Below are 24,002 nucleotides of genomic sequence, written 5' to 3' on the forward strand. Positions count from 1 at the left end.
TGCATGCAATGAGATACAATAAATATTCATATAATAAGTAATTACATACTGCCGTTGAGATGCTAATCGCACTGACAATATTTGAATTATTGTCTTTCTAATATAATTAGTTTTATGTGATATATAAAACAATAAATGTTTTTTTTTTTTTATTTTTTTTTTTTAGCGTTTGCATTTAGAACATAGAAAAGGACTAATGCGCATGCGCTTGTATTTTTGTATAGGCAAACATATGGTACCGTTGAATAACATGAGCTAAAATTTAGAAACTTGTTTAAAATGATGATTTTGGAATGGGCACGCGTGTTAGATCACTTTTGATCTTGATAATATTTTTATGTCTTTGTACTCAGATTCATTTTGCTTTTTAATTACAAAAGTTTTTTACATGAAAAACAAGTAATGCAATGAATGATATAGACAGATAAGGACACCCGATCTTTATCTGTAATTGCACCACATCATCAAATTCTAGAGTCTTAAAAAGGCTAACAAATACTTCCATTTCAGGGTAATTTTGGAAAAGAAAATGTTCTAGAATATGGTTTCGGACGTCGCTTCACACAATTTTAACTACGTTTGGTAAAATTTCCCCCAAAAGCAATGGCATGCATGTAATTATACCCAAGACGAGGTGCTGTTGTTGTTCAAAATCAAAGTGGATAAAATCAAGCAGACAAGGATTTCCTCCAACTTTCCACCCCACTGCCCGAGTACGGATCCATCGACACGTGGAGCACTAAAAATGTCCCCAGCTGGGGGCCACCACAACGATCTTACCCCGCGCGGGACCCGCGGCCACCAACGCCACCACCATCCTTAGGCAGCCGTCCACGTCGGCCAACCTCCCCCGAACCGACAGGGAGCACACTCTCGTGACACGCGTATGTCACGTCATCTCTAAGTCAAACAAGTGGAAGTCTCCGTGGGCCCGGGTTTATCCAGACGCCGCGTTTCGTGGGGAGTTTAAAAGAACGGGGTTCGGCTTGGTGGGGCGGGAGCTTCTCTCCCAATACGAAACCACAATAGAAGCATTTTTGCTCACTGTCATTCAATGTAATGTATACTTACCATCCTAATTATCATCATTAGATACGTTTGAATTTTAAAATTCGTGTAATAAATAAACATAAATATTAAAATTAAAATTCATCTAAAAATGATAAATAAGATGATGAACAAAAATGCACTCAACCACAATGAACCGTGGGACCCACGGCCCAGGTCCACCTCCCCGACGTTGAATGATCCAGACGTGTCTTTCACGCTATTGGATTCCAAAACCCTTAAACAAATAATCTCCTTTTTCCTTTTTTTTTTATATGTTTTTTTATTTTATATATATATATATATATATATATATATATTTATAAATACTATTTTTTATACTTAAAAAATATATATATTTGTATTTTCTTGGCGTCGATGGTAGAGAGAAGTTGCGTCCAGGCTTTTTATTTTTTATTTTTTTAATTGTCTGTCGTGAGTTGTGAGATTGGTTTACCCACAACGGTTTTTCTATTTTCTTTAATTAATTTTTTTTGTGAAGTATTTAATGTGTATATGAAGCATGGTGTAAAATGTAATAATAACATTTCTCTCCCGACAGAGTGATTAACGATGGAAGTTAAGGTGATCCACCATGTTGAGGGACATGTTGAAACAAACGAGTTAAAAAGTCGGGGACGTTAGGAAATCCAACGGCTTTCCATTCCCCACCGTCCCTGCCGTTGAAAAGCAACGGGTGCGTTGCTGCAACAGGGCCACCATTGTTGGCCATTCTCCTTTCGTCGCTCGTGTATTACACACGCTTGATAGAAAAATAATAAAATAGTGGCTCACGTCAATCTATCGTTGGCACATGCACGAACTTGAGAAGTATGGGCTTTTGAGCGGAATGTTGGAGAGGGTTTTTTTGGGCTAAACGACAACGTTGTTGCCCTTACCCTTACCTTTAACATTATATATATTTAATTTTATCAATTTTTGATGTGTTGTATTCTTCAGAAACTTCTATACAGCTCTCCAAAAGAGCACAGACCCACCTGCAATTTCAAATGCTTTGGTTTTTAATTTGGCCCAACTGAAAGGAAATACCCTTAAAAAATAGTTTCCAAGGGCTTCTAGCCAACATCAGTAACTGGCACTTAAAAGTGCAATGTGAACAGGCCTGCTTATCAATGACCCACTTACTGGCCCAACACATGCGTCGTTGAGTGTCAGCAATTGCATACAACTATTTCTAATCACGTAACTAGCCATGAAATAAAGAGATGTAGACACGGTTGTGCAACAGATCTTGCAGTTGAAAATAACCACCTAAATTTAGCGTCTCGCATATCTAGATGTTGCCAAATTGACTAGAACAATATACTCTCCACTCTACATCCCAGTTCGAACCCCCTATTGTACTAGTTCAAATTAGATTAGAATCTCGCTCGAACAAAACAAAAGAGATTATAGTGTGGGAAATTTGGGTTATCTATATTATATATGACACTATTCTCGTTGTCCTGCTGAACAATTTCTTTATCTGAGACCCAAAAAAAAAAAAAGCACCAGTTCATCCTCTCACGTCACAAAACCAAAATGGAGGATGACTGAATTTCTGGATATCCTTTGCAACCTGTCGCGTTACAAGATGTACAATTTGCCCTATAAATTCGTCGTGTAATCTGAATCATACATGGTAAATCATCCCTACCTCCAGCGCAGACGCATGCGGTACACTGAGTGCATAACTGGATGTCCTGCTATTCCTTCTCAAGAATTCATATCCGTAGTTGATTGCAAACCTTCGCATGAAACTAGATCCTTTCTTTGCATTCGTGTATGTGTTCCCAACTATGTACACTATTCCAGCTTCCCGAGCTTCCATTAGCTCCTGCAGTTCCTCCCTTGTGCCCGTGTTGATCTTTGGACTCTCCGGAACAATGAATCTTACCTTCTTCCTTCGTTGAGCCACTGGCGGAGATCTTATTTCTATCTGCCCTGATGGGCTCATTTCCACGTTGATGTTCTCGCTCATCTGAATCCCATCTGCATGAGTGGAGCGTGTGCCAACGACCGTCATTTTATCATCTTCCTTGCCCGCATCTTCAGCTGCAACAGAGAATTCAGTGCTTCCTGAGCGTATGAACTCTGCTATGCTACACATAAGATCATTCTCAAACTCCATGTCATCTTTGTGAACATCGCGATATCCATATCTCACAATGCACCTATAGAGCCGATACTCTTTTGGGCCAATTTGACCCACCAGAAACCGTTCCTCGGGTCTAACATGGGGGACTGGGACGGATTTGATGCAGAGGAAAACTAGGACCTGGTGGAAGGCCGGAAGGTTGGTGACAAAGTGGGAGAAGATTGCTGGAATTCCGGATACAAGATCGGTGTGTATGAGGCCAATCCCACGGACTCGTACAATGCCAAGGCTGGGGCCAAGGCTAAGCAGCCAGTTAATGGAGACCTTGTTTTGGACTTCAAACTCATACTTTTTAATTGTGCCGTAGTGCCAAACGTACATGACGAAGAAAAAACAGAGAGCAAGAGCAACGGGAACCCAGGCTCCCTCAGGAAACTTTACAAGAGAAGCCGAGAAGTAAAGAGCTTCAATTGTGCCGAAAAAGACCACGAAGCCAATTGCAACAAAGACACTCTGCTGCCAGCATAGGACAATAACTAGGGACATTAAGCACGTGGTGACCAGCATCACCGAGATAACTGCAAAACCTGTTCGACATGAAGCTTTAGGTTAAGTAACTTCCACACGAAGGCATCAACACATAGGGATAGCGAAAAGTTAAAATCCAGCCGATAGATGCAGAAGTATTAGGGTTTAGGGTTTACTAATTTCTAAAATGGAATATCAAACATTAATGGTTTTTTCAAATTTGTAAACGATGCCATACCTGAAGCATTACCCATGCGCTTTGTGTCTCTAAAACCAATAGTAACAGCCAAACACAACACCATCAAGATCCAATTGATTTCCGGGATATAAACTTGACCATGGATTTTGGATGATGTATGGACTATTTTGACTCTTGGGAAGCAATCCAGGGCAGAACATTGCTTGATGATTGAGAAAGTTCCAGTGATGATAGCTTGGCTTCCTACTACGGCAGCAAGTACAGCTATTACCAGAACGGGCCATCTCAAATTTTCTGAGGAGTGGCGGGGTTTGCTAGATTAGCTAAGAAGTTGCATATTTTTCAAATCTAGAATCTTCCTGCTAAACAAATGAAGGTGTCTACCTGGTACAGATGGGTAAAATCCAATCTGAGAATTTTTCCCAACATTGTGATGTGAAGATATGTAGGCAGCTTGTCCCATATATGCTAGAACCAAAGCTGGATAAACCAAAGAGGTGAACGCAATCTGCAAAAATGTGAATATTTACCAGGAAAGTAATCGTTTTGCTAATTGTACCAGGCTGAATAAGTGCGGACTGTGTGCTAAAGTTTTACTACTGAAGTGCCGAACCACATTTATACAATCATTATCAGTACTGCCATATCAACTCTTTTCGGATAGTGTAACAAGCCGTGCAAAAATAATATACCTGAATGGACAATTGTGTAAAGTGTCCAAGATCAGCAAACATGGCTTCTGAACCTGGAAAAGTTAAGTTGTGCATTAGAGAAACAGGTAAACCACTTTGCTTCCGAGGAAATATATACGTGAGTCAATCCTATACATGCATACTTACCTGTTATACACAACATAATTCCGCCGAGGGACATCCAGCCCCCTTTCTGAGTTTTCCTTAAAAATTTGTACATATAGTATGGAGAAAGTGCTTTGTACACACTCGGATTGAAGTGAAGTATATTATAAACACCGATCGCACTGATGCATAGAAGCCATATCAGAACTATAGGAGCAAACAAGAACCCGACCCTGTGAGTTCCATAATGTTGAAGTGCAAACAGGCCAATCAAAATGATGCATGCAATTGGAACTTCTACATCTGCATAAAGATTATCAAAATTTCAGGAGGAAGTATAAGGCAAAGCATTGATCTTTATACACCAGAGTGAAATCAAACTGTCCACTCAATTACACAACGAGATTTATGGAGGCCGACAATTAAGGAAAAAAAAAACCTTATCGCGTTAAGGACCAACAATACCAGACAACTAAAGTATGGATAAGTCACAATTAACTTGAAGTACAAGGAAATTATGATTGGTAAAAGATGAAATGCACCGTGGAATTCCGGAAAGAGGAAAACAGCCGGTGTATTAAGGTGCAAAACTCGGTTATTCAATTTTACTCTTATGAATCCGACGAAACAAGTTGGAACAAACCGGACCAATTTACGGCTTCAAGTCCAAAAACTCCGAAGAAAAAAAGTTCACTAAATAAGCAATCTCTACTTGTATCGAAGCTCATAACAAACTGCTAAAGCTTCAAAAGTGATTGTGCTATAAAAAGTTCTCTTACATTTGTGATGCTTTTCGGACATGGAAAGCTCAAGCCCTGAAACCGCAGAAAAAACTGCAGCGATTTAAAGCAAAATTCCAGTTAGTCTGTAAATAAAAACACACAAAATTCCAACTTTCACTCCAAAAAACCCAAAAGCAATAAACTAAAAGGGAAACTGGCTAGAAATGATCAGAAGTCAAATCCTAATTGTAGAATTGATCAAAATTAAACATCGACGACATATCAATTGACGTTATAGCGATCAGATATCGATGACATACTGTAAAGCTGATCATTTTGGCCAATTTTCCAAATTAAAACCCAAAATTACCAGAAAGAGCCGGCGTGAGAACACCGTCACCAATCACCATGCAAGTTCCAATCAAAGCAAGAACAAGCAAAAATCTCTGCAGCACCTTGTGCCTCTCCAGAGTCGACTTCAACCTGGACCCGATGCTCGACTGCAGCGCCGTCCCGGCTCTTTCCTTGTTGTAATCGGAGAGCTCCTCGTCGGCAGACTGGCTGTTGGGCAGCGAGCTGACTCGGGCGTGTCGACACAGCAGCGAGTACAAGGCGAATGTTCCTCCTTCGCCATTGTCGTCTGCTTTGAGGACAATAAACACGTACTTGAGAAGGGGGATGAGGGTGAGAGTCCAGAATACGAAGGACAAGACGCCAAAGATTTCTTCGTTGGTCTCTGAGTGATCGATATCTTCAGCAAATGTGCTTTTGTAAACGTACAGAGGCGAAGTGCTCAAATCGCCATAGACGACGCCGAGGCTCTGGTAAGCCAGAGTCAGAATTGTCTTCCATGATTGTTTCTGCAACACAAGAAAACAGCAATTTGATCACAAAACTCAATTGGGTTTTCATCATTGCGAAGAAAAAGTATGAAATCAAAGCAAAATACTGCACCTTTATATGGTTTTGATAAACCCCAGTTTCCTGATCCATGGCGGGTGGACTCAGTGATCGAGCAGAGCCATGTTTTGCTTCAGATTGGGGAGAGAAAACGAAACCCATTTAGCAAAAACAGCCTCCCCAAGTTATATGCAGAGAAAAGTCACATTCTTTTGGTGTTCGTTAAATTGCAAAAAGATGAAATGGATTGTTTAACTTATTTACTCAGCGACTTTCTGAATCTCTGAAAAAGAAACCCACAAAAAAACAGAAGAAAAACTCAGCGGAAAAACAAAGTTTCTGCAGAAAACGCCTCCCCAGAAAAAATTTCTGAAAAACTGAAAACAAAAGGAGCGTTACAGGAACACGAAATTGGCTTGTAATAATCTGCAGGGCGAGAGAGAAAGATTGTTTCTTTTGATAAAATAATAGTTTACAGATATAAAAATTAAAGAGGGAAATGTAGACAGCAGGTGAACAACCAGAAAATGGAGAACAAAAACACGAAATGCCAAAAGACGGTGGTGCCTTCCTTCTACTCAGTAGTCACTTCTGTATAAAAAATATTAGAATATCTGGCTTTAAGCTTCTCTCTGAGAGCAGAGGGGAGAGAGAGAGAGAGAAAGAGAGAGAGAGAGATTTGTTTTGTGTTATTTGTTGTTGTATTGTAGTTGGTGGAATTTTTGCGTTGGGGCTTTTAAAGACCACTCGGTGGCTGTTGAGAATGAGAGAGTGGTGAAGTGAGTTTCTTCCGATTTCCAGCAGCCAAATTAGGAGTTGCGATGGAGGATTTTTTTTTCTTCCAAATCTAATGGTTTTTTTTTCTAAATTTTAGGTGGTTTGACTCAGAAATGGCACTGTGATTGCTATTGAATGTCTTTAAATTTTGATATTTGTGTCTATTTATTTTACAAATTTTACAAATTAAATTCATCTAACACATTAAATTCGTCACCAAAGTGCCAAATCAGGATATAGCCACGGGATCCAAAAATCCTCACCATCCCGTGCAAATATATACAAACACAGTAATATATGGAAAAGGGGTGAAGCTAAGGGGGAATGTGACTTTGCCTGAAGTCGCAGAACGCTTGGCCTCAAGGGAAAGTCGGCATGCCGGTCGTGGGAAGGAAAGCGGAGTAAGGAAATGGATTTGGCATCTATCTTTGGTTCGTCGTTTGTGGGTTTGAGTAGAGGGTGGGATGAGGATGGCATATGAGGAGGGGAGGTAGAGGGAAGAGATGGGGAGGATGGAAGTTGGGTTTGAAAAGAGACGACAAGGAAGATAGGAAATGTGGAAAACTAAGGAAATTAAGGCATAAAAAACCGACGATAAACGTCGGAGAAGTGGCGAAGAACGTTGGAAATAAATGTCACCGACTCTGAAACCGCCAGCCGACGGAGACGATTGAGGGCGGAGCAAGGAAGGGCGAGAGCATTTTAGAGAGAATGAGGGCTGGATGAGGCAAGAGGTAGGGAGAGGGGCAGAGTCGCATTTGGATATTCTTTTTTTCGGGTTATTTGCGAATATTTAGATATTCTTATTTAACTTTCTCAGTTCTCCCTTTTATTTTGTTGCATTGTTGCATGGTGATTATTTGATCAACTTTTAAAGATTATTTATGCAAAAGTTAACTAACTAAATGTGAAAGCCTTTAATTATCTAACTGTTATCTATGAAATAGATGAATCATGTTTATTTAAACATTGAAATTTTGACAAGGTTATTCAAACGATTGAGATTTATAATTTAACTGGTTTTTTGCATGATTAATCTTTAAAAAATGTGACTTAGAAATTAGAGAGTTTTTTTTTTTTTTTTTTATCACCAAACAACATTGCATGATAAAACAAAAAAAAGCTGAGAAAATGAAACGAGAAAGTTCATGTGAGAATTGTAAGCAAACCCCTTTCATAAATTAAACTTAACAATGACTGATATTGGTTAAGGTAGATAATCAAACTAATGTGCTCGCTACTTTGCTCTTTAAGTTTGAATGGATAAGAATTCTTTTTGTAGAAAAAGAACTATACGAACCAAATCTTTTAGAAGCTTTATGAGAATAAACAAAAATAAAGAAGAATAAATTCTTATTTTCCATTTCTGCGAAGAGCCAAATGTTTCAGTGTTTGTTAATTGTTAATATTTGGTGTGACCTTTGTGTGAATTCCAAGTTCAGAAGTTACTTCTGGTATATAATTTGTCTAGTTTTTGGCAGCCACCAAACATGAATCTTGACTTTCTTGATATTTTTAGTTGAAAATATTTTTAGTTCGCTCATAATTTTGGAGTATTATTCATATCTAATTCTCATATAATTTAAATCTGGACCCGATTATTTTTGGTGGTGGGTTCAGAAAGCTAAAGCTCAATAACAAATTGGCAATGTTATTTTATTTAAAATGGTATTTGAAAGTGGTATAACTCCTCACTTTCACTTTCGTTTGACAAATAAAAATCTATAGAAACGGTCTTGACTTTGTCCATTGTAAATCATTTTGGTCATTTCGTGAAAATCTGTCAATGTCTTTATTAAATTGTCACGTAAATGATCATGTGACCATCTTTTGTATTTTTGTCAAACAAACTCCTCCACTTAACGAGGATATTGACAGACTTTTCATAAAAATACCAAAACAATTTACGGTGGACTAACTCAAAGACTAATTTTATCAATTTTTATTATCAGATACCAAAATAAAGAATGAATCTCAAAGACCATCTTAGTTAAAAACCAAATAAATATCGATAAATAATACAAAGAGCAGGCAACTTTTGAGGCTTTGGTAGTGTGATTATTTGAAAAGCCAACAAATTTAAAGTTGGATTTTGACTAAAAATCAACACGTACGTGGAGTGTTTGATAGGCTATCACCAGTAATAAGCAAGGCAAAGTGTGTGATAGGGTTCATTGAAACCAAACAAGAAAAACCCTACCATTCGGAATCTTAGACAGAATAATTCTGCATCCATTTGAGAAGGTGTTTTAAATGTCTTTCCCTTCCCACCACAAAAACAATATTTATACTACGATTGACTAACTTGTTAATAAAAATCAAATAAATATAAGGGGTTGCTATCCTATCACTAATATTATTAGTTGCAACAACTTTGTTGGAACTTTATGGCTTATTTCCCCAAGTGGCTTTTTAAGGGTAGCTCTGAAAAAGTGCTTTCAACAAATCTGAGTGTTAAACTTTTGTATAAAATTTTGATGTGAATATGTTAAGTGACTAAGGAAAATAATACAAGGTAAAGATTATAATTTTGTAAAATATGCAGAAGTATACTTGTCATTTTAAAATTTCATTAAATAGACATTGTTCACTATGCTTTGAAAAAAACATATAGTAGACCTTATTTATGCTTTTCTATGCTTCTCCATTGTCAACGACAACTTTTAAAAAAAAAAAGTAATTTTTTTTTATCTTATCAAACATATTTAATGTTCCAAATTTTTTTAATAACATGTTTTTTTTTAAAGAACCACACACCCAAACCAACCCTAATATGATATCCTTGATGTCTAGAAATAAAATTAATTAACCCAGGATAGGAAATAATATGATACACTTTGTCTTGATAGGACTACAATAATCGAGAGGGTTCCCTTGACATCCACATATCCAAATGTACAGCTAGACTTTCCATACAAATTATTATTTTTTTCGTCAAAAGATAAATTTTGTTAGATTAGATATTAGATTAACAAACCATAGAATTCGAATCCACGCCACCATGTAAGGGCTCAATTTATTTCCATACAAAATTTAATCCTTATTAAAGCACGAAGTTTACTAATCAATTACCATTCCTTATATATAAGCACGATTATAAACGGTTGATTGACGAAAATGTAATTTCATTTTATACGGTATATAGTCGTATACAGACGTACATCATTAGTGGATTGTCAATAGCACATTTTCTTAAGAAAAATAGTTTGTAACTAGTGTTTACCAATAACCCTAAACTAAGTGAACAAATAGGGTTCTTATTCTGTTCCAAAAAAAAAAAAATAGGGTTCTTCTTCTTGCTTTTATCACCCTTTTTGGCTGTTTTGAACTTTTGAAGGATGGTTGGTGACGATGAATTATATTGGATTTTTAGTTGGGTAATGCTAAGGATATTATTCATAAAATTATATTTTTATATATGAAGTCGTTTTTGATGATCAAATTATCACGTGTCATTTTCTATTACTGACACATCATACGGTATATAAATTTAATTTAAAAAGTTAATTTATTTAGCATTACTTTTTGTAGTCAATTAATCATCAAGCTAACTATGCCTTCTAGATTATGCACACTATTATTAGAAAGAGGATCCTCTCCGGATCCACTTTGTGGGGATTCTAGGGTTCCCCACATCCTAGCCGTTCATTGTACATCGTGCGGACAGTTTTAGTCAGATACTATTTGTGTTTAATTTTAAATAAAAAAAATCAAATAATTTATGATCGCACGATATACGATAAATGATTAATATGTGAAGATTTATAGAATTCCACAAAGTAAAATTCGAATCGGATCCAAATTCCTATTATTATTCAACCGAGTAAATTCTTACATTCTTCTTTTTACTTTTTGCAAACTGACCGTACCTGGTAAGTTTGTCCCTTGATTTATTAATGATATTAAACAGTTGAAAAGAAAGAAAGAACTGCAAAAGGTCAAAAGAAGATTGCAAAATCACTCTGCTTCTTCGGAGTTGAAACAATGTAAGCACTGGCTATGAGAGTTAGTCTTGAACTGGTGTTTAATTAAGATTAATATTGAGAGTGATGTGCTTCAGATTGTTTTGGTAGTGTTGGAGTTTTCGATGAACTTGTCTTCCATGGGACCCATCATCAAAGATACCAAATTCTTGCTGTCTCTGGTCACTGAAGCTTCGGTTGCCCATATTTGCCGTCAAGCAAACTCGGTAACCCATATCATTAGTGATCTTCTTGTTAAGGATGTTTCTTTATCTTGTACCAATTAGCCTGACTGACTTTATGAAATATATGCCGTCCTGTCCCAAAAAAAAAAATGAAAAAAAAAAAAAAAACAATGTATTTCTTAATGGACGTACACGTTCAATTCATGCAGCACAACAGCTCGGTTTTACCTAACTCTTTGCCCTTCTAAGAAAACAAAGAAACTTCTAGGATGCATGAATTAAACACGTGTCGTACTCCTGTCGGCTCAACACAACAGCACGTGTCCCTCATGCATGGCTGGAATTTGGAGAATGCATGCATGGCTCTCGTTTTTTTTATTTTATCAAATTAACGTGAGGGATGCAAACAGAAACACATTTTCTACTGTTGTTAGCGCATTCGCTAAGACATATATGATGAAGCAGCCATAAAGGTAGAAGGATTTATTTGGAACTTCAGCGTAAAAAATCATTTCATGCACTGAATTTCGTACAATAAATAGTCGGGTAAATTACATAGTAGTTATTCAAGTTTGATGTCTATTATAACCTTATACAACATTTTAAAAACATTTCACTTTCATACTTCACGTACTATTTTATTTCAAAATAATACATCCGTTTCATTTTCTATCAATTGATCCGTTAAGCGCTGACGTGGCAGCCACATTTGTGTCATGTGGCAAAAAAAAAAAAACTTAGAAAACCCATATCCCATCACCCCACCCCCCTTGCGCCGCCCGCCGAAACCCCATCCCCTTCATCATCTTCCCCATCCGTCATCCCTCTCTGTTACCCAAATCCAAAACCACTCCTACCCATCCTCCACATCCTCCTCCGCACCCATCCTCCACCTCCTCCGCGCACCCATCTTCCCATCCCCCCTCCCCACCCGAGCCTAATCTGCAACCCAAAAAAAAAATAAAAAAACCCAACTACATCTTCCCTAACCCCCCTTTCCTGCAACCCACCCCTTTCTTCTCCCTCCCATCTTCCCCAAACCCAATGTGCACCCATCCTCCACCTCCTCCTCCTCCTCCTCCGCACCCACTACCTGCAACCTAGAAAAGAAAAGAAAAAAAAAAAAACCCATCTCCCTTTCCTTGCAACCCATATCTTGTCTTCCCCAATGGGTGTGGATTTAAGGAGTGGGGTGTGTAGAGGAGGGAAGATGGTGGGTGCGGAGGGTAGGTGCGCGGGTGGGTGCGGAGGAGGACGTGGAGGGTGGGTGCGGTGGGTTTGTGGTAGATGGGAGGGGGAAGAAAGGGGTGGGTTGCAAGGAAGGGGGGTCAGGGAAGATGAAGACGGGGGGTTTTTTTTTTTTTTTTTTTTCTTCTTCTTCTTCTTCTTCTAGGTTGTAGGTTGGGTGGGGGAGGGAAGACAAAGTGGGGGTTGCAGGGAGGTGTGTTTTAGCTTTTTTTTAATTTTTTTTATTTTGTTAGAAGATTTAGGTTTTTTTTTTTTAAAAAAAAAAAAAATTTGCCACGTGGCACAAATGTGGCAACCCAGATCTTGTCTTCCCCAATGGGTGTGGATTTAAGGAGTGGGGTGTGTAGAGGAGGGAAGAGGGTGGGTGCGGAGGGTAGGTGCGCGGATGGGTGTGAGGGTGGGTGCGGAGGAGGACGTGGAGGATGGGTGCGGTGGGTTTGGGGAAGATGGGAGGAGGAAGAAAGGGGTGGGTTGCAAGGAAGGGGGGTCGGGGAAGATGAAGATGGGTTTTTTTTTTCTTTTCTTCTTATTTTGGGTTGCATGTTGGGTGGGGGAGGGAGGGAGGAAGACAAAGCGGGGGTTGCGGGGAGGTGTGTTTCAGCTTTTTTTTATATTTTTTTAAATTTATTTAGAAGATTTAGGTTTTAAAAAAATTAAAATTTTGTTTTTTTTGCCACGTGGCACACATTTGGCAGCCACGTTAGCGCTTAACGGATCAATGGATGGAAAATGTAACGGATGTATTATTTTGAAATAAAATAGTACGTGATGTATGAAAGTGAATGTTTTAAAGATGTTGTATGAGGTTGTAATAGACCTCAAACATGAGGGACTACTATATAATTTACCCTAAATAGTCCTTTCTGGTTTTAGGGTTAGGGTTTAGGCTAATATTTTGAGGTGTATGGTGGTGCAAATTGCACGTACATATGAAATAGACGAAACAATTGTACTTTGTACATACAGAGAAGCGACTGAGATGTTTACCAATATTTTGCATGATTTTATTTAATTATTTTTTTTTCATTTTGTTGCCTTGTAGGAAAAGGATTTTTGTCGGATCCTTTTCCTGCGGATCCTAAGAATCCCGTAATTATGGTCATTCATTGTACATCGTGCAGTCATAAATCATTAGGTACTATTTATATTTAATTTTAAATTTTGAAATAATTTCTTACCGTACGATGTACAATGAACGGTCACGATTATGGGATCCCTAGAATCCTGAGGAAGGTAATCTGTGTCAAATCAAAGTTGTATACATTTTACATCAATGGCTCGAATTTTTGGTAATTTAGGGCTAAAGATTTTACTGGTTCAATCAAACTATCCAAATACTCGTATTTTGACAAAAATTAAAATTTATAAATTAGCATGTACTAATTAATTCTCCTTTTTGAATTCGTAAAATATAAATTTTGAATTTCCACATAAAAAGGACTTGGAATTTGGGACCTCCTTCCCAAGCTTAAATTCTATGTAAATATATATGTGTTATCTTCAAATTTCTATGAGTGAGAGTTTAAAAATAAAAATTTCCATCTTTTAGGTCAACCAAACAAGAAAATCCATAAATTCTAGAAAATAAAATTTCGTCATTTTGAAATTTTTTGGGGCTTTTAGATCCAGGTCCAAAAAACATAGAGTGTTTTTAGGAGTGACTCCAGTTATCTAATTATATGTTTTTATTTCTTTTATACTCCTTTTATATTTCCTAAAAATAATAAAAATCTTTTAATATTATGCATTTTTCAACTCCCAAATATCTAATTAATATCTTATAAACAAAAAAAAAAATTAATATACTAACATAAATCTATCTGCAAAACATTTTACCCTAACTCAAGTAACAAATATATGAATGTATATTATACCTGTAAGTGAGATATGAAACTTAACTAAAAGGTAGAAAAAAAAAACATAATATACCTATAGGTAGATAAATACAATTAACATAGTGAGATAAGACACATTAATCTGTGACAGGTTGACTATGAAAAAGAATCTGTCATATAGGTAGATAAATACAATTAACATGTGATATAGGTTGATTATAAAAATTAAAAAAAAAATCTATAAATGGGTTAAAGCAGGAGGAAGAACAAGAAATAACAAACAAAAATATACAAAAAAAAATAATCAAAGAGATAATTAGGAAGAAATTTGATTTTTACAATAAGTTTTTTCTTTTAAGAGATAATTATTGATAATTAAATAATTAAATTTAAAGAATTGAACTTATTTTAATAAATTGGACCATTCCTACTATTGGCTCAAAAAATTGGAGTTATATCAAGTTTCCCCAAATTTTTTAGTAATTTTAAATTTCCTTATCCAACCACAGCGTGCATCAAAATAACTTGAAAATTAGTAAAAACTTGGTTTTTGGCATGAAAAAAATTGTTTTCTCTCGTTTGGCAACCTCTATCGTGGAAAACGCCAAATTCTACGTGAAAAAATCGCGAATACACCTAAGCGGGAATTTCAGTGCGCAGAGAGATACTCCAAATTTCTGGTATGAGTTACGCTGCTCTTGCGTTGTTCACCTATTCTTGTAATCTGAACCAAAAGTTTTGCGATCTGCTCTTGTGTCGCTCTTCTTGATGTCGTGTAGATTTCCAGGTCAGTGGCTTATCTTCCTTTTCCCTTCTGATTGGTGTCTGTTGCTGGATTATTCTTTGTTCCCTGACTTTGAAGCGTCTCTCTGCGCGCCAAATTTTTCTCTTAGGTTGGATTTTGAAATAACGCCTCTATCGGTGGAAATTAAAGTTGGAAATCTCCGTGCTCAAGTTCCACTATTTTTTCTGCGCAAAATTTGGCGTTTTCCACGATAGAGGTTGCCAAATTAACGAGGGAAAACAATTTTTCCTTGCTGAAATACCGAGTTTTTATTAATTTCCGAGTTATTTTGACGCATCCAAACACAGTGTAACTGAAAACTCATTTTTATATGCAAGTTATGAGAGTTGTGTATTTGTTCTATCGTACCTAATCGGTTATCCAAATTACTTTATTAGGTAACAATTTATAATAGTTTATGTCAAGGAATTTTGAAGTTAGGTTCGAGTTTGCATGCATGGGAGGAGAGAGGCATTAAAAAAATGAGGGTCGGTATCAAAACCAGAATTCAAGCTATGCAGCACATATGCATGAATCAAATTAATTAAATGATTACAATTCAGCATGGGGGATTAGGTAGCTAGATTTAACCTGCACCAAGAGCATGTGTATATAATAAATTAAGTAACATAATTTTGTATAATCACAACGATGTTAGGTCAAGAAGCACCGGATCACACAAATTAATTAATTAGTAGTTGTTTAATTAACTAGTTCCAGCTCTTATAAACCATAGGGTTTGTAAATGTTTGTGGTCCATGGATAGCGATGGATCTAGTAGCCTGTTGGCTCTCAAATAAATTACCTATTAGGATTAGTCATGATTTAATCTCATTTAATTGTATTGGGATCATTGTTTAAATATAAATATAGCAGGAAATATCAGTATGCAAATTTATGAAAATATCGATATCAGTTGCCTTTGACGAAAATACTCAAAAAAATTCAAAAGTTCGAAATCTGCAATGCGTTCGAAAATTGAAATAATAGTATACGAAAAATATTTTCGCTATCAATGAAGGTAATATAATATATTTTCTAAGAATTGATTGGGTTACGAATAAAAAACCTCTCATTACTTGAGCAAGTAAAATACTATCCCAGGCCTGCTTGACTGTGAGATCTATTGGTCGAACAGAGATGAAAGTCGACCATAGTGATCCGGGAGTCTTGTGTGGAAGGGCTCTCGCTCGATGGTTATCTAGCAAAATTTTTGTAGTGAGTCAATAGACATTGTCGATATTCATCAATTTTCCAATATCTCACCGATACACGATGAAGTTTATATTTCACCCCCCCCCCTCCAACTATTCTTGATTTCAGATATTTTGACATAAATATCGACAATTTCGTAGGTATTTTAAACCGTGATTGGGATCCAATAGATAAGAACTGTCAGCATTAGTCTGTGCAGCCAGTAATTGTTTATTATAGAAGGAAATGCAATACAATCCTTCATCACATGTAGATGACTTTAGGTCGTTGGTGCACTCGTCTGAGTCACGACTCAAGAAGAAACCTAAAGATCAATGGTTCTCAATCATTCACACATAAAACTTGCATCCATCAACGATGTGGTCTTAGCAAAGCTCACTCGTTGAAAATTTGATTAAAAACTATATGATTGGTTTATGGTTGGACTCTAATGGCCCTTCAAAGCTTAACAGGACCGTTTACACCCCTTGATTATCGAAATAATGCTGGATTAAAATGCCCTTAATTATTCAATTATTCTGAGACACATGGGTCACTTAATTATCTTAATTATCAACTAACATCTGACTTTTCACTATTTAGAAGAAGTTTTCAGCTTCCACGGATTTCAGTCCAGAAAAATTAGTTTTCATGAATTTCTTATGAAAATTCAACGAACAAAAAGCAATTTTTAAGTATCTAAACTCTCAAGCGTGCTTTGTTTCCTCACGTTTTAGGAGTCATGACACGTGGTGGATCTAGCGGTTGACTGGGAACGAGTCTGAGAGTTTCCCAATCTAATTGATGATGCAAAGTGCAAACCCTACTCATCCTCCTCTCTTATCCATTCTTTTTTAAAGTATAATCCAACTTCCCCCACACGCAAACTCCACTAAGAGTCCTTGTTGTTCAGGGTGCCTTTAGAATGGCTAAAAGCGATTATGATAACAAATAGATTGATATGAGTGTGATTTCAAATTACAAGGTATGAATGAGATTGCTTTTAGAAGAACTAAACGTGTTTTTCGACGCTCAAAAACGCTTATGACTGTGTTTGACAATTTTTTTAAAAAGTGATTGTAGAAGTGTTTTCGAGAGAATCACATGAATGCTATTTCATGAAGCACTTCATAAAACACTTGAAGCGACCCCAAACACGTAGTCTTATACATAGTGCTCTTTTGAAAGGTGACCTTTCTAAAGCGTTTTTAACAAAATTCTTATAAACATAAATGCTTTCTACAAGGGAATAGGATCATCTCCGGATCCTCTTTGTGGGGATCCAGAGGATCCTTCAATTGTGTCCTTTAATCGTACATCGTTAGGCCAGTTTTCGTTCGGTACTATTTATATTCAATTTTAAATTAAAATTTTAAAATAATTTCTAATCGCACGATATACGATGAGCGGACACGATTAATTAATCATCCGGATCCCACAAAGAGGATCCGGAGAGGATCCTATTCCTTCTATAAGAACCCTCAAGCACGCACTTGCATGAGTTGGCCTTCTTATTAAAACGCACTGCGTGAGAAATGTGGCTTGATTATATTTGTACATAAAAATATTCTTTAGGGTTTATTCTAAATGTCGATACTTTTCCACCAATAAAAATAGGTTGCCACTTTTGCCTAAAGCCCGACAAGAAAAATTGACCCAACAGAGCTTCTTGTACGCAAGAACAACTTTGGTTGGTGTTGAAAAATGGACCAAAACAAAGACAGGGAAACACAAAGAGACCAATAGAAGAACTCACATTGAACTGGCCCGTTAAGGAGGCGGTATCGCAAACAAATCACGAGATACCACATATGGTATGATCAGTCGGTTTGAGATACCATCACCAGAGCGTCTTAGTTGCATGTTTCTCTGAAGGATGGGGAAATTTATGATGCAATAATTGTCTTACAGTGTCTCACATAGAGGTTGCAATAAGCAGCAGATAAATATCCATAAAATGAGATAAATTCTGCAAGTAAAAATAAATAAATCAGACCATGTAAGTCATACCGACTTGCATGATGTTCATGTGAGGCACACTCATATTTGCAGGACCTGCTCTGCAGTTCCTCCTCATGAATGCATAGAAGTAGTTTATGACTAGCTTCTTGAAGAAAAACGAGTTCTTCTTTGCCCTCACATCTCCGTGCGCTAGCAAATACGTAAATCCTGAATCCATTGCTTCTCGCAGTGCTGAGAGCTCATACTCCAGACCGGGGTCTTCATTCGATGACATCACACTAGACGGCAACGTTTCAGCAACAGCAGTTTCTTCTGAGGTTGAAGCTCCTCCTACCTCCAGTGATCTTCCATTGTACATCAATGGAATCCTGAGTTCCTCAATCTCATCACCTCCTGGGACTCCCAAATCCCTTGACCTGGGAGAATCATTGTCGAAGTCTGAGTCATTTAAATTGCTCTCCAAGGCAATATCTTGAGCTTCCTTCCTCAGAAACTTCTCCAGGCTTTCAACTAGAAGTTGTTCAAATGAATGGTGATCTTCCTTCCGGATATCTTTGTAACCGTATCGGGCTACACAGCGGAACATATGGTAGTCTTTTGGGCAAACTCTTCGAAACAGAAACCTTTCTTCCTGAGGAACCACTGGGACAGGGACATACTTAATGCAGACGAAAACTATAGTGGAGTGGATAGCTGGAAGACTTAGAAGGAACTGCACAAAAATGGATGGGATGCCTTGGACAAGCTCACTGTACAGCAATCCAATTCCTGGGACTCTAACAGTCCCTAGTGTGGAGCCAAGATCAGTCATGGAGTCCATGGATATCTTCTCCCTTACCTCGCTTCGGTACTTCAGCACACTCCCATAGTTCCAAGTGTACATCACACAGAGGAAGCAAGAGGCGAAAGCAAGAGGCAGCCAGCCACCCTCTTTGATTTTTGATAAAACCGCACACAAGTAGACAAACTCTATCGATCCAAATACAAGTGGAAAACACAAAGCTAGAAACAAGTTGGTTTGCCAAATGAGAAGCATTACAAGTGTCACCAAGGTTGTGCTCACCATCATGACACCAACTTCAGCTATTCCTGCGTGAATAGATATAATTGGATTAGCAAAATTATCATTACACATTAATAGTTGGTACATCTTGACTCCTGTCCGACTAATAAAACTCATATATATTGTTGTGAGGAATATAAACTCAATATTCCTGCCTAGTGGCATTTAAAATTGTAACATATAGAATTTCATGTGATAACATTAGAATATGAATGTTGAACCAACTTCATTTCAAATATACAAATATCTTTGGCTTTGGACAAAATTCTTATAGGAAGGAGAGGAAAAGGATAATTCACCATATGCATTGGCAATCTCTGTGGTGCTTCGAAAGATGGAAACCACAACTATGCACATGATCATTAAAAACCAATTGATAATAGGGATATAAATTTGGCCCATTCGCCTCTTTGAGGTGTGAACTATCTTTAGCCTTGGGAAGCATCCAAGAGCCATTGATTGCTTAACACATGAAAATGTAGCAGATATCATCGCTTGGCTGGCAATCATCGCAGCAAGGGTAGCTACCACAAAGACTGGCCAGAAAAGACTATCTGTTTGTTCACAAGATTGGGGAACCATAAGTGTCAAACTGAGGAACCAAATACAGAGAGATGCCCCTTTACGAGACAGTTAGAGTGGAGTTGAAAAGAATGGTAGCCAAGATGTTGGAAAGTGTCACCTGGCACAGAATCATAGAATATTCTAGCCGAGGAATCAGGGTGTTTCATCAGATAAGCAGCTTGGCCCATGTAAGCTAAGAGAAGGCAGGGGAACACCACAAAACTGAAGGCAACCTGCACAAGATGTATAGATTATACGATGCTCTTCGATAAATAAAATGTATGAAGCTATTTCAAGGGAGAGAAAGGGTATGCATTGGCCAACCTGAATGGCTCGCACAGAGAAATGTCCTAGATCAGCAAACATAGCTTCGGCTCCTGAAACAGCATAACCACTAATGCATTTGGGAAGTTTCTTTACTATAAATCCATAGGAGAAATTGAAAAGGGAAAAACAAATGGCTCTCATTAGAAACCTAACGGGAGTTAAAGGTGAGATATACCTGTAATGCACAAAACACAACCACCAAGAGCGAACCATGCTTCCTTATTGTTCTTCTTGAAGAAAAAATAAATATAAGCAGGATTGAATGCCCTCAGGACTGTAACGTCATACTTCACTAAATTGTAGATTCCAATAGATGCCAGGCTGAAGAACCACAAAGCAAGTATTGGAGAAAACATGACACCCACTTTTCCAGTCCCAAACCGCTGTATGCTGAACAACACTAGGAGAATTACAATCGAAACAACAACCACAGCATCTGCAATTAAAATCAATCAGATAATGGGCCATACTGTCCGCAACTTATAAGTTATACTTGTGTTTCCCCTTTCAATTCTATCCCAGGTAAAAAAAATAGTTAAGTAAACAAATGAACCACAGATTCTCTGTCAGACTAAGAAAAAGATACTCACTTGTACCAAAACCTGGCAATTCACCTTGCAGGCCACTCACAGCAGACATCACTAAGACAACCAAAAAGAAGAAAATACATCAGTATACTCTCCTACACAGATACAATGGAAAACATTCGTATAATGTATGAAAATGATTGTGCACAATTTTGCAGTTTCAGCCAGGTTTAACAAAAGTCCTACTTCCTAATTGTGGTTTCCTGTCTAAGGAAGAGGAACTTGAAAACGATGCAAGAACAATCTGTGGCTGTTATTGGTAATGTGATTTCATGTCAGTAGCTGCAGCTTAAACATATTTTGTTGGCTGAGTATATGATATCAAGAATTTTCCACCTCAAGCTCAGTCAAGTAATGTACCTGATATAGCTGGGGTTAGAATACCATCTCCTATAACCATCGAAGTTCCCATCAAAACGAACAACAAGAGGATAGTTTTCAAGAATGGTCTCCTTTCTAAAGAGTCTTTTATACGCAAAGCCCTTTTCAACTCTGGAGTGGGCAATTTGAGCCTATAACTTGAGATGTATTCATCAGCTGGCTGACGATTTGGCAGCAGATTAACATTTGCATATCTGCATATCAGTGAGTACAATGCAAATGTTCCTCCTACAATTGGAAACATAAATATTGTACAGGTTAACAAGTACTCACATGACCATATACTACCAAGCAACTAAGGACAAAATAATTGTGACACGAAAAAGCGCCTACCTTCTCCATTATCATTGGCTTTGAGAACTACGAAAACATATTTTGCTAAAGGTATAAGCGCAACTGTGTACATCACTAGTGATAAAGCTCCCAAGACATCAACATCTGATTCGATGCGCACCCTGCTGAACACATCAGCAAAGACATATAAAGGGCTCGTTCCCATGTCACCGTAGACCACGCCAAGAGTTTGGAATCCTAAAGCAAGAGTGCCCCAAACAGAATGATCCTGATTGATTAAACAAAGTTAGTAAGTCATGGATATTATCATAGTAGCATTTTCAAACACTTTACATTACAGAATTGGGAAAAGGTAATTTTGTCTGCAAAAAAGGGGTGGCAAATCATGATTCTGCTGATATACAATTTCTTAATAAAAGGTTCACATGATGTAACAAACATACCATATTACAAAGATTATTTTTTAATACAAACGATACTCTACTCCAAGCTAATATAAATTGCGGGGATGAGGATTCAAACTCAGGTGCATAGGGGAGCATGTCAGCTCTAGCCAATGTGGTTACACCCATGCAAAGTAACCTTTATTCCAAATAACCAAATTTCCAATCTTACAACATTTGATGAATTTAAAATTAACCAACACATAAAGAAAAACCACTAATACCACATAAAAATGATTTATTTCACAAAAAAAACCGAAGAAAAACGTAAGGAACTGTGTTATTACCTTCAAGTGATGGCTACCAGCACCAGCAATCGCCATGGCTTCCACATCAAGAGAATCAACTCTCTTGGGCTTCTTCACAAGCCTCCTCCTGAAAGATCCTCCATACCCTTCTCCTCTGCCGCGTTCTCCATTATCAGAATGCAACGACCACGGCGGCGATTCCGAGTCCACCTCGCTCCCATCCACCCACCTCGAGTCGCTCCCTACCCCACTCCCACTTCTTCCCGCCAATCTCTCACTCCTCTCCACAATCCCATCTTCTTCTGCCATTTTTGCACAAATCCTTCAGAACAAAAATCCAATCTTTTTCTTCGAGCTTCAGTAATTGGTCATGAAATTGAATGATTTGTTGTGGGTTATATATCGTGCCTGCTGAGATGATGTTTGAGCGTGGCAGATGAGTGGGAGTGAGGACGGCGACAGCGTTTTCGAATAACGACACGGACATTATTGACATGATAACAAACAACAAACCATCCATTTATCTTCCTTCGGCTTTTCTGCTATTGGTCCATAATCATACGTCCACGCACTTTTTTCTTGTTTTATAGTATATCTTGCTTCTTTCTATAAGATTATTTTAGTGTATCTTTTCGGAATTCTTTTTACGTTGCGCAATATTAAATGTTACGAATATTTGATAATATGAATTAATTTGGATTATTTAGTTTTATAAATTCAGATTATTCAATGATTGTGTATTTAATAAATAGATTATTTTCTTGTAGGCGGTAAATTATTCAGATAGTTTGACTATAAGACGATATGATGTTTGAAAGCATTTTTCTTATTTTATTTTTATGTTCGTCCAACCTCTTCACTATAAATTTAAAGCTTCTTTATAATTTGCTTCCATACGAGGAAAAACACTTTATGAACAAAAAAATGCTTTTAAATGTGTTTCACTTAAGAAAACTTGGAAGTTTTTCATGAAACACTTGGAACTTCTAATAAATTTCTAAACGTGTTTATAACAACATCACTTCCACTAGAAAAGTTTTCCATGTACGTCATTAGTCTTGTTTGATGAGAAATATTAAACGCTTACACGCCATTTTGTAGAGTTTATGTTTCTTAAGTTATTTCTAGACAATAAATAAGGACTTTCAAATGGAGTAAGCAGAATCATTGGAAATACGACATGGATTAATAAAAGGGGTGAAATAATGTGAAGAAGTAAAAATTTATCCTACGAAAATGATATGAGAAATATAGAGCTCGTTTGAAAGTTATTTTAAAATTACTGAAAAAACTTTTAGTGAAAATATTTTTGGCTTTTTAGCCAATATGGTCTATGAAATTTGCATAACTCCTCACTTTGGTGCATGAGATTTGAAATCAATAAAAGTGGCACTTGAGATTGTTCATCATCAATTATTTTGGTCATTCCATAAAAAATCTCCACTAAATGTAAATGACAAAAATACCCTCATTTTTTTTGTCAAATCATTTTGACGTATTGTTTGTTAGATTGATGGTATTTTTGTCATTTTGATTGTTTTTAACATAATTTTTTGCGGAATGACTAAAATGATTGATTTTGGACAATCTCAAGGATCACTTCTATTGATTTCAAATCTCAGGGACCAAAATGAGGAGTTATGCAAATCTCAGGGACCATTTGGCTAAAAATCCAAAATTTTAAGACCAATCTTTAGTAGAAATCTAAGTGGATTATAGAAAAACATTTTAAGTGCTTCCTGCAAGAAGAATATATATGGTACTTCTTTCAAAAAATACTTATATGCTTTTGGAAACCCAAAGTCAATTTCACCAAAAGCATTTTCAGTCGTTTTAAAAGTATTTTCAAACGAGCCC

The 24,002-nt window shown here is 37.0% G+C and overlaps 2 protein-coding genes across 2 annotated transcripts; both read right to left on the minus strand.

Moving 5' to 3' along the window:
• Window positions 1–2,463: 2,463 nt before the first annotated feature.
• LOC126595094 (potassium transporter 6-like) lies at window positions 2,464–7,159 on the minus strand. Its single transcript, XM_050261438.1, has 8 exons — window positions 6,346–7,159; window positions 5,762–6,251; window positions 5,449–5,502; window positions 4,712–4,972; window positions 4,565–4,617; window positions 4,257–4,380; window positions 3,912–4,166; window positions 2,464–3,732 (listed from the first exon to the last, which is right to left on the minus strand). The coding sequence occupies exons 1-8, from the start codon at window positions 6,451–6,453 to the stop codon at window positions 2,681–2,683; spliced, it is 2,397 nt and encodes a 798-aa protein (XP_050117395.1). The 5' UTR covers window positions 6,454–7,159; the 3' UTR covers window positions 2,464–2,680.
• A 10,860-nt stretch (window positions 7,160–18,019) lies between these two features.
• On the minus strand, window positions 18,020–22,681 carry LOC126595093 (putative potassium transporter 12). The gene is made up of 9 exons (XM_050261437.1): window positions 22,185–22,681; window positions 21,494–21,722; window positions 21,140–21,388; window positions 20,783–20,833; window positions 20,368–20,628; window positions 20,190–20,242; window positions 19,984–20,098; window positions 19,601–19,855; window positions 18,020–19,327 (listed from the first exon to the last, which is right to left on the minus strand). Exons 1-9 carry the CDS (start codon window positions 22,452–22,454, stop codon window positions 18,267–18,269), a joined length of 2,544 nt encoding a protein of 847 aa, XP_050117394.1. The 5' UTR covers window positions 22,455–22,681; the 3' UTR covers window positions 18,020–18,266.
• Between the last annotated feature and the right edge of the window lie 1,321 nt (window positions 22,682–24,002).

This window comes from Malus sylvestris, chromosome 13 (genome assembly GCF_916048215.2).
Source record: "Malus sylvestris chromosome 13, drMalSylv7.2, whole genome shotgun sequence".
Classification (NCBI taxonomy): domain Eukaryota; kingdom Viridiplantae; phylum Streptophyta; class Magnoliopsida; order Rosales; family Rosaceae; genus Malus; species Malus sylvestris.